The sequence below is a fragment of the Euleptes europaea genome, chromosome 18 (assembly GCF_029931775.1).
Source record: "Euleptes europaea isolate rEulEur1 chromosome 18, rEulEur1.hap1, whole genome shotgun sequence".
Taxonomy (NCBI): Eukaryota; Metazoa; Chordata; class Lepidosauria; order Squamata; family Sphaerodactylidae; genus Euleptes; species Euleptes europaea.
The window spans coordinates 37,152,287-37,166,443 of record NC_079329.1 but is presented as its reverse complement, the minus strand read 5'-3'; the positions used below and the strand labels follow the sequence as shown (position 1 = coordinate 37,166,443).

Here is a 14,157-nt window from a genome sequence, read left to right as displayed (position 1 = left end):
CCCCAGGATGTGGTGATGGCTGCCAGCTTGGAAGGCTTTAAGAGGGGAGTGGACATGTTCGTGGAGGAGAGGGCTATCCATGGCTACGACTAAAAGTGGATACTAGTCATGATGCATACCTCTCGAGTATCAAAGGAGCAGGCCTATTATATGAGGTGCTTTGGAGCACAGGCAGGATGCTGCTGCTGCTGCAGTTGTCTTGTTTGTGGCTTCTTGGAGGCACCTGGTTGGCCACGGTGTGAACAGACTGCTGGACTTGATGGGCTTGGGTCTGATCCAGCAGGGCCTTTCTTATGTTCTTATGTTTCTTTACCACTTTGGGAGAATAGCTGTTCCCCCCCTCCCCAAGGGCCAACGGGGTGGGTGAAAACAGGGGCCCCTTGCTTGGCTACTGTGGGCTCATTTCTTCTAACAAGGGCTGAACTCCCCTTTCTGTGCCTGTTCTTTTCCAGTTCGAGCAGCAGCGCCGCTCTGTTGCCCTTACCGGCAACTTTGCAAAGTCTGTGGTGAACTTTGCTGATGTGGTGAGTATGGGCTGCATTCCTCCCCACCCCTCAGTGAGATGCAGCGGCACCTGTCCTTTCCATGGGTGGTTCTCCTTCAAATAAACCCCTTGAGAAGGGATGCTAGGGGGCCTTTCCAAACTCAAGCCAGTATTAAACTTGGGACTATGCGCTTGCCAGCTGTAAAATATTGCAAGGCCTCTAGAGGTCTTCCACCAGTGGGTGCTAAGAAGGAAATCCATCCTTCTGCTTGCATTTGGAGCATGCTTTCTGTGTTGATGACCCATGCAAGCTGCTCTGGAGAGTGGGAGTGGTCCTCTCGGTGCAAGGGTGGTGGTTCCTTCCTTGAAGTTATACCCCTGACTTACTCTTCTGGGTGCAGATCTTTAAGGAGCAGCTGAATACACGAATCGTGTTAGTTGCTATGGAGACGTGGGCATCAGGGGACAAGATCCAAGAAGACGAGGATGCCTTGGAGACACTGAATGAGTTCATGAAGTATCGCCAGGAAGCTCTTCCCGAACACAGTGATGCTGTGCATCTCTTCTCGTGAGTTCTGACAACTGTGCCTTTTTGGAGCAGAAAAATGGGATTGTCAACTTTTCAGTGGGCCGCTGCTGCTCTGCTTTTGAAAGCAGTGTGATGTGGAGGTACCCACCTTGGGTCCTGAGATGCTCAGGAGAGAGGCAAGCAAATAAATATATAAGTAAGAATAGAATAGAAATTTTATTACAGTCAATGACCAGCACATAAGTTACCAATTTACAGTCGTCTAAAAAAACATCTGAATAAAACATGCTGGTTCATTAGTTAGTATAATGAACCACTTAGTAAGAAAAGGAGAGCACATATAATATAACTGTTTGCCTTCATATTCAAAACTGCTGGTTAGCACAGCCTCTCCTTAAATATATAAGTAAGTAATTCTGATTTCCATAAAAAGCTTCCCTGGCTGATTTCTGCTCATCAGGCTGCCCTAAAAGGCTCAAGATCAGGCTGGTGTTGCTTTTTCAGATAGGTGTGGCTTCCAAGATGGCAGCTGCTAGTTAATTAAGATTAGAACCTAATGATATACTTTACTAAAGCAAAGCAAAAGATCCTAAGTGTGAATTCTCTGTAAGTGATCAGGGAAGCAGGTTAAGCCACCCACCCCCGGTTGAAAGCAGGGCTAACCGGTACATCATGGGATATGATAAGAGATCTTAGGAAATCAGAGGCCTTCTCTGAAACAAAAAAAGCATATTAAACAGATTGATTATGTTAGCACATCGTTTTGTGCTCGTTGCATTTGTTCATCTCAGTTTTTTGGAATTCCTCCCCCACATTGCTTGCCTGCTTATACCTATTTCTTGACAACTCCTCATTTCTTAAGAGCTATTTTTCTTGCTAGACTGAATGCTAACCTTTCTGTGGTTATGCAAGATAGATACACGAACCCAGCTAATATCCTATTTATTAAGTGACGGCAATCCTAAGGTTACACTGGCAGTGGCAAAATTTATCTCAGTTTTTATATCCCTTAAACAACAGATTTAGAATTATGCTGCCCATGATTTATGAATCAAGGAGCTTCTAAGGGAGAAAGGAAAGAAAGGAAAGCAGGGCTTGTCTTATGAGGAGCACCCCACTTGACCCTCCTCTCTCTTGGCTTTGCCTTGGATCAGAAGGCTGGGTGGAGTCAGGACCTCCTTCCAGTGTCTTTCTCTCTCCCCCCCCCCCCACAGCTGGCAGTAGGGCAGGATGGCAGGCAAGGCTCTCGCATGGTTTCACTCCGGCCACTCCTTGAAGAGCAGCTCCAACTGCCGATGCCCCCCACATGGGTGGAGGCTCTGGCTGCCATCCCTCATCCATGTGCTGGAAAAAGCACAGAGTGGGGCAGCCAGCCCTGTCCTCAGCCCTCCTGCAGACTCGTTCTCCCTGCTACTCTGGTCCTTGGCCTGGACGTCCATAGGGGTGCCCTCAGCGCATGGAAGAACCTGGCACCATCCGTTGTCACTGTAAGGGACCCTCCACTCTAGGCCGGGGGGGGGGGGAGAGACAGGGATGGACATGATTGCTCTCTTTAAGTATTTGAAGGACTGTCACTTAGAGGAGGGCAGGGAGCTGTTCCTGTTGGTAGCAGAGGATAGGACTTGCAATATTGGGTTTAAATTGCAGGCGGAAAGGTACCAGCTGGATATCAGGAAAAAAAAATTTACCGTAAGAGTTGTTTGACTGTGGAATCAGCTACCTAGGGAGGTGGTGAGCTCCCCCTCACTGACAGTCTCTAAGCAGAGGCTGGACAAGCACTTGTCAGGGATGCTCTAGGCTGATCCTGCATTGCGCAGGGGGTTGGACTAGATGGCCTCTATGGGCCCTTCCAACTCTATGATTCTATGATTCTCTGCACCCAGGTGGTTACAGGGAGGAGACAAGAGGGCTGCAGAAGAAAGAAAGTACCCCCCCACACACACACACACACAGCAGACACCTGGGAAAGAGCAAGAGGCCACTGTGGGGCAATAGTTTTGCTCACCTTTCTCCGGGGTAGCTGGCCCTCCTCCAGGTGCCTTAGAAGAGCTGCTGTGCCTAGTGCAGAGGAGAGAGCAGGAAAGCAGAGGGGGAAGCCCTTCCCCTCACTCCAGGCACACAAGGGCTGGCTAAGGCTCAACAGCAGTTGGGAGATACAAGCTCAGAAGTACTATTGTGTGGCTCAAAAAATCCAGAGACTGGGGCTAGGTACAGATAGTGGGCATTTCCCAAGGGTGCAGGTAAATACAAACAAGATTTATTTTTAAACCTAACTTTTAAACAAAGACCAAGATCTCATGACGGTACATTGCAAAATCTCAGCCACAAGTTTGAGGGAGGCGGGCAGGGGAGGAGGAGGGTGAGCCACAGCCTGAGCCAGCCAGGCAGCAGTGGCAGCCCTGCAGGTGGGTAGGAGCCCGATGGCACTGAGGCACTGGCATCAAATAGACAAGCGCAAATGTTTTCCTTCCGTGACTAACTAGGATGTGAGGCCAAATGTGTGTGTATGAGTACCATCAGGTCACAGTTGACTTATGGCAACCCAATAGGGTTTGCAAGACAAGAAACATTTCAATCTCCTTGTTTCAGTCTCTTTGTTCAAGGCAGTGTTCAAAACGGTGCCAGGCACAAGCTGTCTGAACCAAGGTCAACCACAGGTAGGAAGTCAAGGCATCTTGGCATATAACTTCTCAGGACTGAGGAGATCGTAAGAACTCAGAGAGGGGGGATTATTCTTGCATTTCTCTCAACTCCGGAGATATGGTGGTTAACTTCTTTTCAAACTCCTGGACTCTTCCCTAGTACTGGGGTGAAGGGTTCTTCAGCAAATAAGGGAAGCAGCCAAATTGCCAATTAGAAAGGTAAGATGCACACGAGGTGTAAAACCTAAGAAGGTAAGTGCAGCCCTGCTGGATCAGACCAATGCTCCGTCTAGTCCAGCGTCCTTTTGCCAGTCAGATGCCCGCTGACTGCTCCCCTGCATCTTCCTGGGTCATTCCTGTAGACCTGTCCACTGTTGACGTGGTAGGCAGGGATTGATAATGTACTTGAAAAATACGGAGTCATTTTTTGTGCTGAGAAAGAAGTAGGCGCAACTTCATCCCCTCTGTAGCGTAGCTTAGCTTAGCTGAATACAAGAAAACACCCAAGACAATTTATCACGCAACCTTTAAACCAGGGAAAAAGTCTGGCCATGTGTTGCTCGGCACAAAGGGGATTCCACATTGACATTTCAGTGAACAGCCCTTCTGACAAACAGAGCAGTGGGGCCGGGGGGGGGGGGAGCTGTGGCCTATAGACAAAAGGGGGTTGGCCGACCACCAATTTCCTTAAAAATGTAATCCAAGCTGGGTTTTGCAAGAGCCTCCCTCCCCGTTTCATCCTAAACTAGGGTTCCTGGCAGCTCCTCTTGCTGTTGGGACAGCTGAGTATGGAACCTGTCAGAGCTGTGCTGGAAGGGAGTGGAAGGCCACCCCCACCCCGCACCCCGGCTTTCCATCCACTCACTGTGCTTTCTGCCCTCCCTCTTTCTTCCCTCCAGTGGGCACACCTTCAGAAGCAGCAGCAGTGGCACCGCTTACATTGGGGGGATCTGCTCAGTCACCCGGGGTGGAGGTGTTAACGAGGTGAGTGGGGCTGGCAGTAGGGTTGCCAACTCTGGAGTGGCACCTGGGGAGGGCAGGGTTTGGGGAGGAGAGGGACCTCAGCAGGGTATAATACCATAGAACAAGGGTGTCAGACATAAGGACTGCGGGCCAGATGTAGCCCCATGAGAGCTCTTATCCAGCCCGCAAGCCACCCACCACCAAGTCCCAATCTGGGCTTGCCAGCTGAGGCAGCCCCCCCCCCCAGGTCCTGATCTGGGCTGGTGAGGCATGGGCCAGCCCAACCAAGTGACATGTCATATCCAGCCCTTGTAACACATGAGTTCGACACCCTTGCCATAGAGCCTACCCGCTGAAGCATCCATTTTCTCCAAGTAAGCTGATCTCTCTAGTTTGGAGGGTCACTTGGAGGTGGAGAATTCTAGGCTCCACCCGGAGGTTGGCAGGCCCTCGGTTTGATAACGGGACGTAGAGTAGCTGAAGCTCGGAAGGATGGGAACTTCCAACAGCCATGGTCTACTCTAAGTTTACTTCCTCGCTCACCCCTCCAAAAGTTCTCCTGGTCCCATAAAATTCTGCAACTATTCTGTCCAACTGTTCCTTTTGCCAGGCACTACCTCTGAACAAACAGGCGCCCGTGATCTTTCTGGCTCTCCCTTCCCATGACCCCTTTAGGTCCTTAGTTTTCACATGCCTTTGCTCTGGCAACGGAATGGGCTTGCCTCTTACCGTTTCCTCTCTTTCTTTCCCCTTTGTCTTTTGTGGCCCATTCAGTCTGAAAGTAGGTTGCAAGCTCCTTGGGGCAGGGACCTGGTTGTTTGCATTCATGAGTTTGTGTGCATAGGGTGCTAAGCAACTAGTAATGATGCTTTGAGAGCCAGCGTGGCGTAGTGGTTAAGATCGGTGGTTTGGAGTGGTGGAGTCTGATCTGGAGAACCAGGTTTGATTCCCCACTCCTCCACATGAGCGGTGGAGGCTAATCTGCTGAACTGGATTTGTTTCCCTACTCCTACACATGAAGCCAGCTGGGTGACCTTGGGCACGTCACAGCTCTGTTAGAGCTCTGTCAGCCCCACCTACCTCACAGGGTGTGTTGTGGGGAAGGGAAGGGAAGGTGATTGAAAGCTGGTTTGAGTCTCCCTTAAGTGGTAGAGAAAAAAAGCATATAAAAACCAACTCTTCTTCTTCAACTGGGAGGGTGGTCTGGATCAGGTAAGGGGTCTGTGTATAGCAGCCCAGCAAAGCGGAGTGAGGCTGGTTCCCAGGAGCCTGTCACAACTGGGAACATGTAGACCTCAAAGAACCCACCCTCCCCACACAAGATGAATCTGGCCCTCAAGAGCCCAGCAACATGCCAGAGTAGACTCTTCTCTGGGCTCCCCCCCACAACATAATTCCTTCTTTTCCTTCCCAAAGTATGGCAATGTGGGAGCAATGGCTGTAACGTTAGCCCAGACTCTGGGGCAGAACATTGGGATGATGTGGAACAAGCATCGTGCCTCTGCAGGTAAATCCCTGGGGGTTGGGTCAAGTGGGGGGGAGGGTGGCACCAGCCTCAGCAGTGGGGCTAACTAGCAGCAGGTAGGTGAGATCTCAGAGTAGGCCTTGTCTTCTGAAAGGGAGACAAACAGTTTCAGACTGGGTTTGATTTTTGTTTGAGGCCCCGAGCTGGTGAGCTCCCCCAGAACTGAGCTTGCTAGATCAAAGAAAAGTGCTCCTTTTGACTGTGACTAATCGTTCTGTCTTTATAGCTCAGCTTGCATGCAGACTAATCAGCTTGCCACAGCTTATCTTATTTGCAAACAAACTAAAGATTAACTTGGCTAAACCTTGGCGGAGATTCCTACCTCATGTTGTACCAATGCTGTTTTTAAAAACCAGAGTCTATGTATAGAATAGGATACAGATTAGAACACTTGTAAATGACATTTACGGAATACGGCAGTTCCAAAATCGGACAAGGAACCCCCCTGGGGCCATTTCAACTCAGGAAAACTGTATGGGAAGCCCCCCCACACACGGTGGTCCTGAGCCAAATCAAGCCCCCACAGTCCTTTCAAATGTCATTCCCTTCAGCTGCTGTGTGGTTTGTTCAAAACCATAATGTGTAACTTGGACGAGAGGGTAAACTGGGGGTAGGGATATAGAGCACAAAGCCCCCTTAAAGTTCCTTAATGAGGTATCTCCTTTTTCTCCCCCTCCTCATTTCTTTGTAGGGGACTGTCGCTGTCCTGACTCATGGCTGGGATGTATTATGGAGGACACTGGGTGAGTGAGGGGAGGAGAGGGGGCCTCATTTCCATCATGGGGGAAGGAGAGGGTGCCTCATTTCCAAGTGGAGAGAAGATTCCTTACTAAAGCTGTCCTCAAGCTTTTTAGCCTTAGGACTTAGGCGCCAGCGTGGTGTAGAGGTTAAGAGGAGTGGTTTGGAACGGTGGAGTCTGATCTGGAGAACCGGGTTTAATTCCCCACTCCTCCACATGAGCGGTGGAGGCTAATCTGGTGAACTGAGTTGGTTTCCCCACTCCTACACATGAAGCTAGCTGGGTGACCTTGGGCAAGTTACAAGTCTGTTAGAGCTCTCTCAGCCCCACCTACCTCACAGGGTGTCTCTTGTGGGGAGGGGAAGGGAAGGTGATTGTAAGCTGGTTTGAATCTCCCTTGAGTGGTAGAGAAAGTAGGCATATAAAAACCAACTCTTCTTCTTCTTCCCTTTGCCCCCCACCTGCGACACTGAACTAGCTTGTGTTTTTACTGTGATATGTCTGTCTGTCTCTTTTTGCCTTTGTTGTGGCAAGATGGATCCTGAACCTTTCTTAATTGCATGGGGGGGGGATTTTGGCAGGTGCTACCTATCAAGCCAAGGTGAGAAAAGCTGCATCTGCTGAAATTTCCTCTTCTCTACATCAGCTAAAAGTTCAGGAGATGCAAGAAGTGACATTAGAGACCTAATGCTTAATACTTTGTTCAGATTTCTGCAATCCCAGTCCCATCTCATTGCTTATTAGATGTCTCATCCTATTGATTGCATTGACTTACAGTGTGAGGTCCGCCTTGAGTCTTGGTGAGAAAGGCAGACTATAAAAAAGGTAAATAAAATAAATAATCCATCAATCAACTATATGTGCTCCCTCTCAATGGCAAGTTTTATAAAGCCACATAATGTCTTATAAAGCCACATAATGTCATCTGAGGTTCCATACAGTGCCCAGTCAGGGAAAGGAAAAGGAACCTTTCAATACCGAGAAAGATCCAAAAGGTTTCTTCATGACTGAAAGTGCTCTCCTTGAAGAGATAGTGGGGGAAGCAGCAGTAATGGAAGAAACAGTGTGGCCATTGCAGATGAGGAAACCACACACAGGTGCAATTAATCACTAAAGATTTACAACTCTTTTTGGAAAACCACATAAAACAACAAGACAGGCTTAGCAGCCAACCAAAGTAGGAAATTGATCCTCTCCTTTTGGAAACCGGGTCAGTTCAAGGTATTTTCTCATCCCAGGCAAGGTATGCTCATCACCTCCTGGACACATGCTGGCAGAGGCGTGGGCCTGGGTGGGGAGGTCAGTGGCCCTCCAGGACAGCAGACCACCAGGAGCGTTCCCAGTAAGGCAAAGGGCCAGCCCACCCCCACACCAGAAGCATGGAAGTTGCAAAAGACATAAATGAATAGAAGGAAGTACAGCCAGCTGCACATGTTCCGATCCCACAATTAATCTGGGAGGTTCTCCTAGTTGGAAATTAAAACTATGCAGCACAGAGCAAATTTCAGGACAGTAAAGGAACAGAACCAGGGAAGTCCCCACATCTCTACTCAGTTTATTTTGCTGAGGCTTCTTTATTTATTTATGTTACATTATCTATAGTCCACCTTTCTCCCAATGTCCTTCAAGATCTACCTTCCCAACCAGCATTACCTCTGTCTTTTCAAGGTTTTGCTTCAATTTGTTCACTTTGAGGCAATTTACCACAGCAGCCAGATAGTAATTCAGGACCTCTGCCAAATCTCCAGGGGATTTGGATAAGGATATATAGAGCTGGATATCATCTGCATATTGATGACATCCAGCCCCAAACCAATGAATTATTTGCCCCAAGGGCTTTATGCAGGGATTGAAAAGCATGGGAGATAGGATTGTGCCCTGTGGAACTCCGTAGGATAAGCCCCACACTGATGACAACCAATGGCCATTCTTTGGGTCTAGTTCATGAGGAATGATTTGAACCAGTTCAGCGCACATCCCCTGATCCCTACTTCTGCCTCTAGGCACCTCAACAAGATTGCCTGGTCGACTGTGTCAAAGGCAGCAGATAAATCCAATAGGAGCAACAAGGAGGCCTGACCTTTGTCTACACTTAGACAGAGGTGGCCAACTAAAGCCACCAGAACTGTCTCCGTCCCATAGCCCAGTCTGAAACCAGATTGAAAAGGGTCTAAGGCTGATGAGTTATTCAATAAGACCTGGAGTTGTTCTTCTACTGTTCTCTCAATCACTTTGCCTAGGAAGGGCAGATTAGAGACAGGGTGATAATTGGCCACCTCATTTTTCTGTAGGGGTGTTTTTTAAAGAACCAGACAGGTAACCACTTTGTAAAGTTTTGTAATTCTTTTTGTAATGTTTTAAAAAGGAAAATAAGCCTGGGAAGTTGGGGGGGGGGTCCCACAATTTACAGAGGGAATAAGTCACTGGGAAATTTCTTCTGACTCCAGTCACCCTAGGTTTGCCAGCTCTGGGTTGGGAAATACCTGCAGATTTTTTGGGTGGAGCCTGAAGAGGGCAGGGCTTGGAGAGGGGAGGGCCTTCAATCCCATAGAGTCCAATTGCCAAAGCGGCCATTTTCTTCAAGTGAACTGCTCTCTATCGGCTGATCAGTTGTAATAGCGGGAGATCGCCAGCCACCACCTGGAGGTTGGCAACCCTTAGTCACCCCTCCAGATTACTTTACTTTATGAGAGGTCTCAGCAGGCCATTTTATCCTCTCAACAGCCCTGTAAGGTAGACTAGGCTGAGATAGAGTTGCCATCTCTGAATTGGGAAATACCTGGATATTTTGGGGGTGGAGCCTGAGGAGGGCGGGGTTTGGGGAGGGGAGGGACTTCAATGGGGTATTATGCCATAGAGTCCCCCTTCCAAAAGGGCCATTTTCTTCAGGCGAACTGATCTCTGTCACCTGGAGATCAGTTGTAATAGCGGGAGATCTCCAGCCACCACCTGGAGGTTGGCAACCCTGGGCTGAGAGTGTGTGACTGGCCCAAGATCATCCAGTGAGCTTCTGTGGCAGAGTGGGGATTTGAACCTGGTCCCCCAGATCCTAGACCAACACTGTAATCACTATGCCACACTGGCTATAAAGATCATGGCAGTGAAATTGGATCCAGCAGGCCACATCAGTGGCGTGGACCACTTTTGATCATTAGGTTACTGTACCAGTCACCACCCCCTCCCTCCACCTTATTTAAATCAAAACAAGAAGAAACAACTGTAAACAAACCAGGTGATGCTATTGGGGTGACTCACTTTAGATCACTTGTGACCCACCAGCTTGAAACTCAAGCCAAGTTCCAAATCCATGCACGCAGTGTAGGGTTGCCAGGTCCCCCCTCTCCTCTGGCGGGAGGCTTTGGGGGCAGAGCTTGGGGATCGTGCGCGTGCACGACACTTCTGGTTTACAACCGGATGTGCGGACCTTCTTCACTCACCTGGGAAGCTGATTTGGTGGCCCAGGTGGGGAGCAGGGCTGGGCCGGCCAGCTGAGCGGTGGGGCGGCTGGGCGCGGGAGCATCCTGGGGCTGGCGGGTGGCGGGGAAGCCGCTGCGGCACCTGTCCTTCCCCGCGGTGCCGCGTAATGGCGCCCAACACTTGTGGGGGCTGGGGCAGGGTTCTGACGCACCTGCGCCGTCCTCTGCCGCACCTGTGCCGTCCTCCTGCACTTCCTTGGCCCTGCCCAAGTTCCGTGCTGCGGCGTGCACGCATGTGTGCACATTTGCCCGCCGACCCTCAGCTGGTCAGCGGGCAGAGGGGTAAATGGCTGGGGGTTTGCCCACCACCAGGCACCTGGCAACCCTTGCGCAGTGCCACTGATGGAGAGCACTTACAATCCTGCCCCTCCCTCCACTGTATCTTCTAACTCTCCTCTTTGGCTCTCCCCGCAGGTATCACCTGCCCCGGAAGTTCTCACGCTGCAGTATCGACGAATACAATCAGTTCCTGGAGGAAGGTGGAGGCAGCTGCCTCTTCAACAAGCCCTTGAAGGTAAGTCTGGTCACCTCAGGTGAGTAAAAATTGCCTCCAGGCAACTCTCTGGAAAAACAGTGTAAGTATTTGTTATTTCCCTTTCCTTGCCAAATGGCTGTGGTACAGTCTTCCCCTCAGGACCCTCTGTTCCAGGAGACCCTTGCTTTAAGACTTCCTTAGGTATAGGGTTGCCAACCTCCAGGTACTAGCGATTACACCTGATTTCCAGCCGATAGAGATCCGTTCATCTGAAGAAAATGGCCACTTTGTCTATTGGACTCTATGGCATTGAAGTCCCTCCCCTCCCCAAACCCCGTCCTCCTCAGGCTCTGCCCCCAAAACCACCTGCCGGTGGCAAAGAGGGACCTGGCAACCCTACTCTGGTAGGAAGAGGTCAATAGCAGGCCTCTCTCAGCCACAGTGATCTGGCTGGACTCCCAAATACCACCAGCCATCTGCTGGCTCAGGCCCAAACCCAGCGACAAGACTCAGGATTCCCAGGTAAAAGAAATGGACAACACCACTGTGCTAGTAGCCAGCTCTTGATCACCCCATTCCCTTCGTGATGTCACTTCTGGGGGGAAAACCCACCAGTCCTCTCTAGGAATTGCCAGCAACTTTATGGTAAAACCGTAGAGTTTCCGATGATTCCTAGAGAAGACTGATGTCACTTCCAGGTGTAGCAGTCTCTGACATGATCATGGTATCTTATGAACATGTGCAGAATTAATTCCATATAGGGCTTAAACACACATACACATACAGAGGTTTGTGTAATGTATAATGAAAGTCTGTGTCATGCTGACAGGCAACTCAAGGTTAGCTCTAATCAAAGCTAACTACTAAAGTTACTCTGGCTTGCCCTTGAAGGGGCAGCGTAAAAATCATCTTTCTGACTTAGCTGCCAGATGTCAGAATCTTAATCTACTAAGAGTGCATTAATAGTTGGAAGTGTGCTTAAAAAATAGTTCTCTCAACGATAAGAATAATATGCTTCCTTGCTCTACTGTAAATGCAGCAGAGAATGCAGCAGAATGCAAACCTGCTAAACTAATGTAAACAACACTTTGTAAAGTGACAATGTCAGCTATAATTGTGTTTCATGAGTTATATAGTTAAACGTTGTGCTACAGGTTTCTAAGTAGTCTCATTTAATGCGTATAGTCCTAACGAAGAGGATGGTATAGAAATTAAATATGTAACTTGATCATGTAACTCAGAAATAAGGATTTATACTTTAGGCACAGAGGACTGAAAGGGAAGGATGTCCATATTTGGACAATAAGATATCAGAAGACAGGAAAAGAAACCACCAAAGCTCCTGATTTTGGATACGAAAGGGAAATAAAATTATCCTTTCAAGGGCTAAGGAAGAAAAGTTCCTGAGGGGAAAGGAACAATCTTCACTCTTAATGGGTCTAGAAATAGTATAAATAGAGCCACAGTACAGCTTGCATTTTAGAGTTCTATGGCTGGCAGACTGCAGCTGTCTGGCATAGCACCTCCATCTCAAAAGGCTTGAGATGTAAAACATTGAAACTCTGATCCTTGCGTGGACAGAAGTTCTCAGATATCTTGAAATATCAAGATCTGGATATTTCAACATATCTTACTTACAGTCTTCTTGTGAGACTGCTCTATTCCTAGAAGAGGATAGAGACCCTTAGAATTCCTATTCTTTGAATAGGAATCTAAGTGCAGTGATCTTTCCATGTATTGGAACACTGAGAGTCCATCAGATTTATGGATTCTTACAGACTAAGCCTATTTGGCTTACCAATGCTAAGAAGCATCCTGAATACAGGGCTAATAGCTAGACCTCTGGGATTGTGTCAGAACGTCCTCTACTTAACAGAGGGACTTCTGAACCTCCTCAGAGCAAGAGACCAGAGAAGTTCCTGAAGGGAAGGGAGATTCTCTGTACTCTGTGAGATATGCACAATGCACATACACAGATTGGCACAGTCAAAGAGACTGTAAATAGCTTTAAGCTAACACATAGTATTTATATATTCAGCATTGCTGTCTAAAACTAGAAAGACCATGCATAGCATGAACATACACAATGCCTGATCTTAATGATGATCAGTTAAGAATATTAATAGAAGTCTTTAAAAGACTCCAGGTGACACAGATGACACAGCAAGGTATAGTGTGTCTTCTGTACAGAAATGTTATGATGTTTTGAATGATTTAAGTTAGGATGCTTCTAACCAAATCTTTCTCCAAAGAATTAACCATATTTTGACAGGATTTCTGTAACCTTATATTCTGAATGAAGGTGCATTGCACTAAGGATACTTTATGAGTATATTCTGACTAAAACACTCCTTTATGGAGGCATAGAGAATGTGAATGATTACTTGCTACATAAACATGTTTAAGACTAATGATGTCTATCCTTATATGATATTTTAAGGCTTTGCAACCAAAAAGCATATATTATATAATGTAAATAAATGTGTTTTTTATATATACTTCTACTCTTGTCCATTATTATAAATTTATTGGCGTGTTCAAGAGATGTCCTAGAAGTAATAACAAGTTTCTAGGAACCGTTGATTCCGGTCTAGTGGTGTCTCACTGAATAAGATAACTCCATTTCTCAGTAAATGGTACATTCTAAGAGTGTAGGCACTTAACGGCCCGAACCGCGACACAGGCTCACAAAATATTTCAACATAATAAAATAGAATAAAACATTTAAAACCACAAAACAGGCCTATATAACCCCTAAATAATACTAAATGTCCAAATGTGCCCATTAAATTGTAATGTAGAGTTGGGGCAAACAGATGGCTTAGCCCCCCACAAGGTAGTAAACGGGGGAATTGGCAGTGGAGGGTTGGGCAGCCCAGCATTTTTAGAGAGAGATGCCGTAGCTGGCCTCAACCGTAAGCCTGGCTGAATAGCTCTGTCTTGCAAACCCAGTGGAACTCTTTAAGGTCCCGAAGGGCCCTGGTTTCACTGGAGAGGCTATTCCACCAGGCAGGGGCCAGGGCAGAAAAGGCCCTGTCCCTGGTCGAGGCCAGCCGGACACTCTTTGGGCCAGGGACCACCAGAAGATTAGCATTTGATGTTCGAAGAAGAGTCCTCTGGGGCACATACCAGGAGAGGCGGTTGCCAGCTCCAGGTTGGGGGATATCATGAGATTTTGGGGGTAGAGCCTGGGGAGGGAAGGGTTTAGGGAGAGGAGGGACTTCAGTGGGGTATAATGCCATAGAGTCCACCTTCCAAAGCAGCCATTTTCTCCAGGTGAACTGATTTTTGTCATCTAGAGATCAGTTGCAATAGTGAGAGATT

The 14,157-nt window shown here is 48.1% G+C and overlaps 1 protein-coding gene across 1 annotated transcript in view; it reads left to right on the top strand.

Moving 5' to 3' along the window:
• ADAM11 (ADAM metallopeptidase domain 11) overlaps nt 1-14,157 on the top strand; it is an 86,831-nt gene that overhangs the window by 41,475 nt on the left and 31,199 nt on the right. The window contains exons 10-15 of the mRNA XM_056864703.1: nt 453-524; nt 886-1,052; nt 4,555-4,639; nt 6,035-6,125; nt 6,835-6,886; nt 10,773-10,872. Of these exons, the coding sequence (XP_056720681.1) occupies nt 453-524; nt 886-1,052; nt 4,555-4,639; nt 6,035-6,125; nt 6,835-6,886; nt 10,773-10,872 (567 nt within the window). The remainder of the gene's footprint in view (nt 1-452; nt 525-885; nt 1,053-4,554; nt 4,640-6,034; nt 6,126-6,834; nt 6,887-10,772; nt 10,873-14,157) is intronic.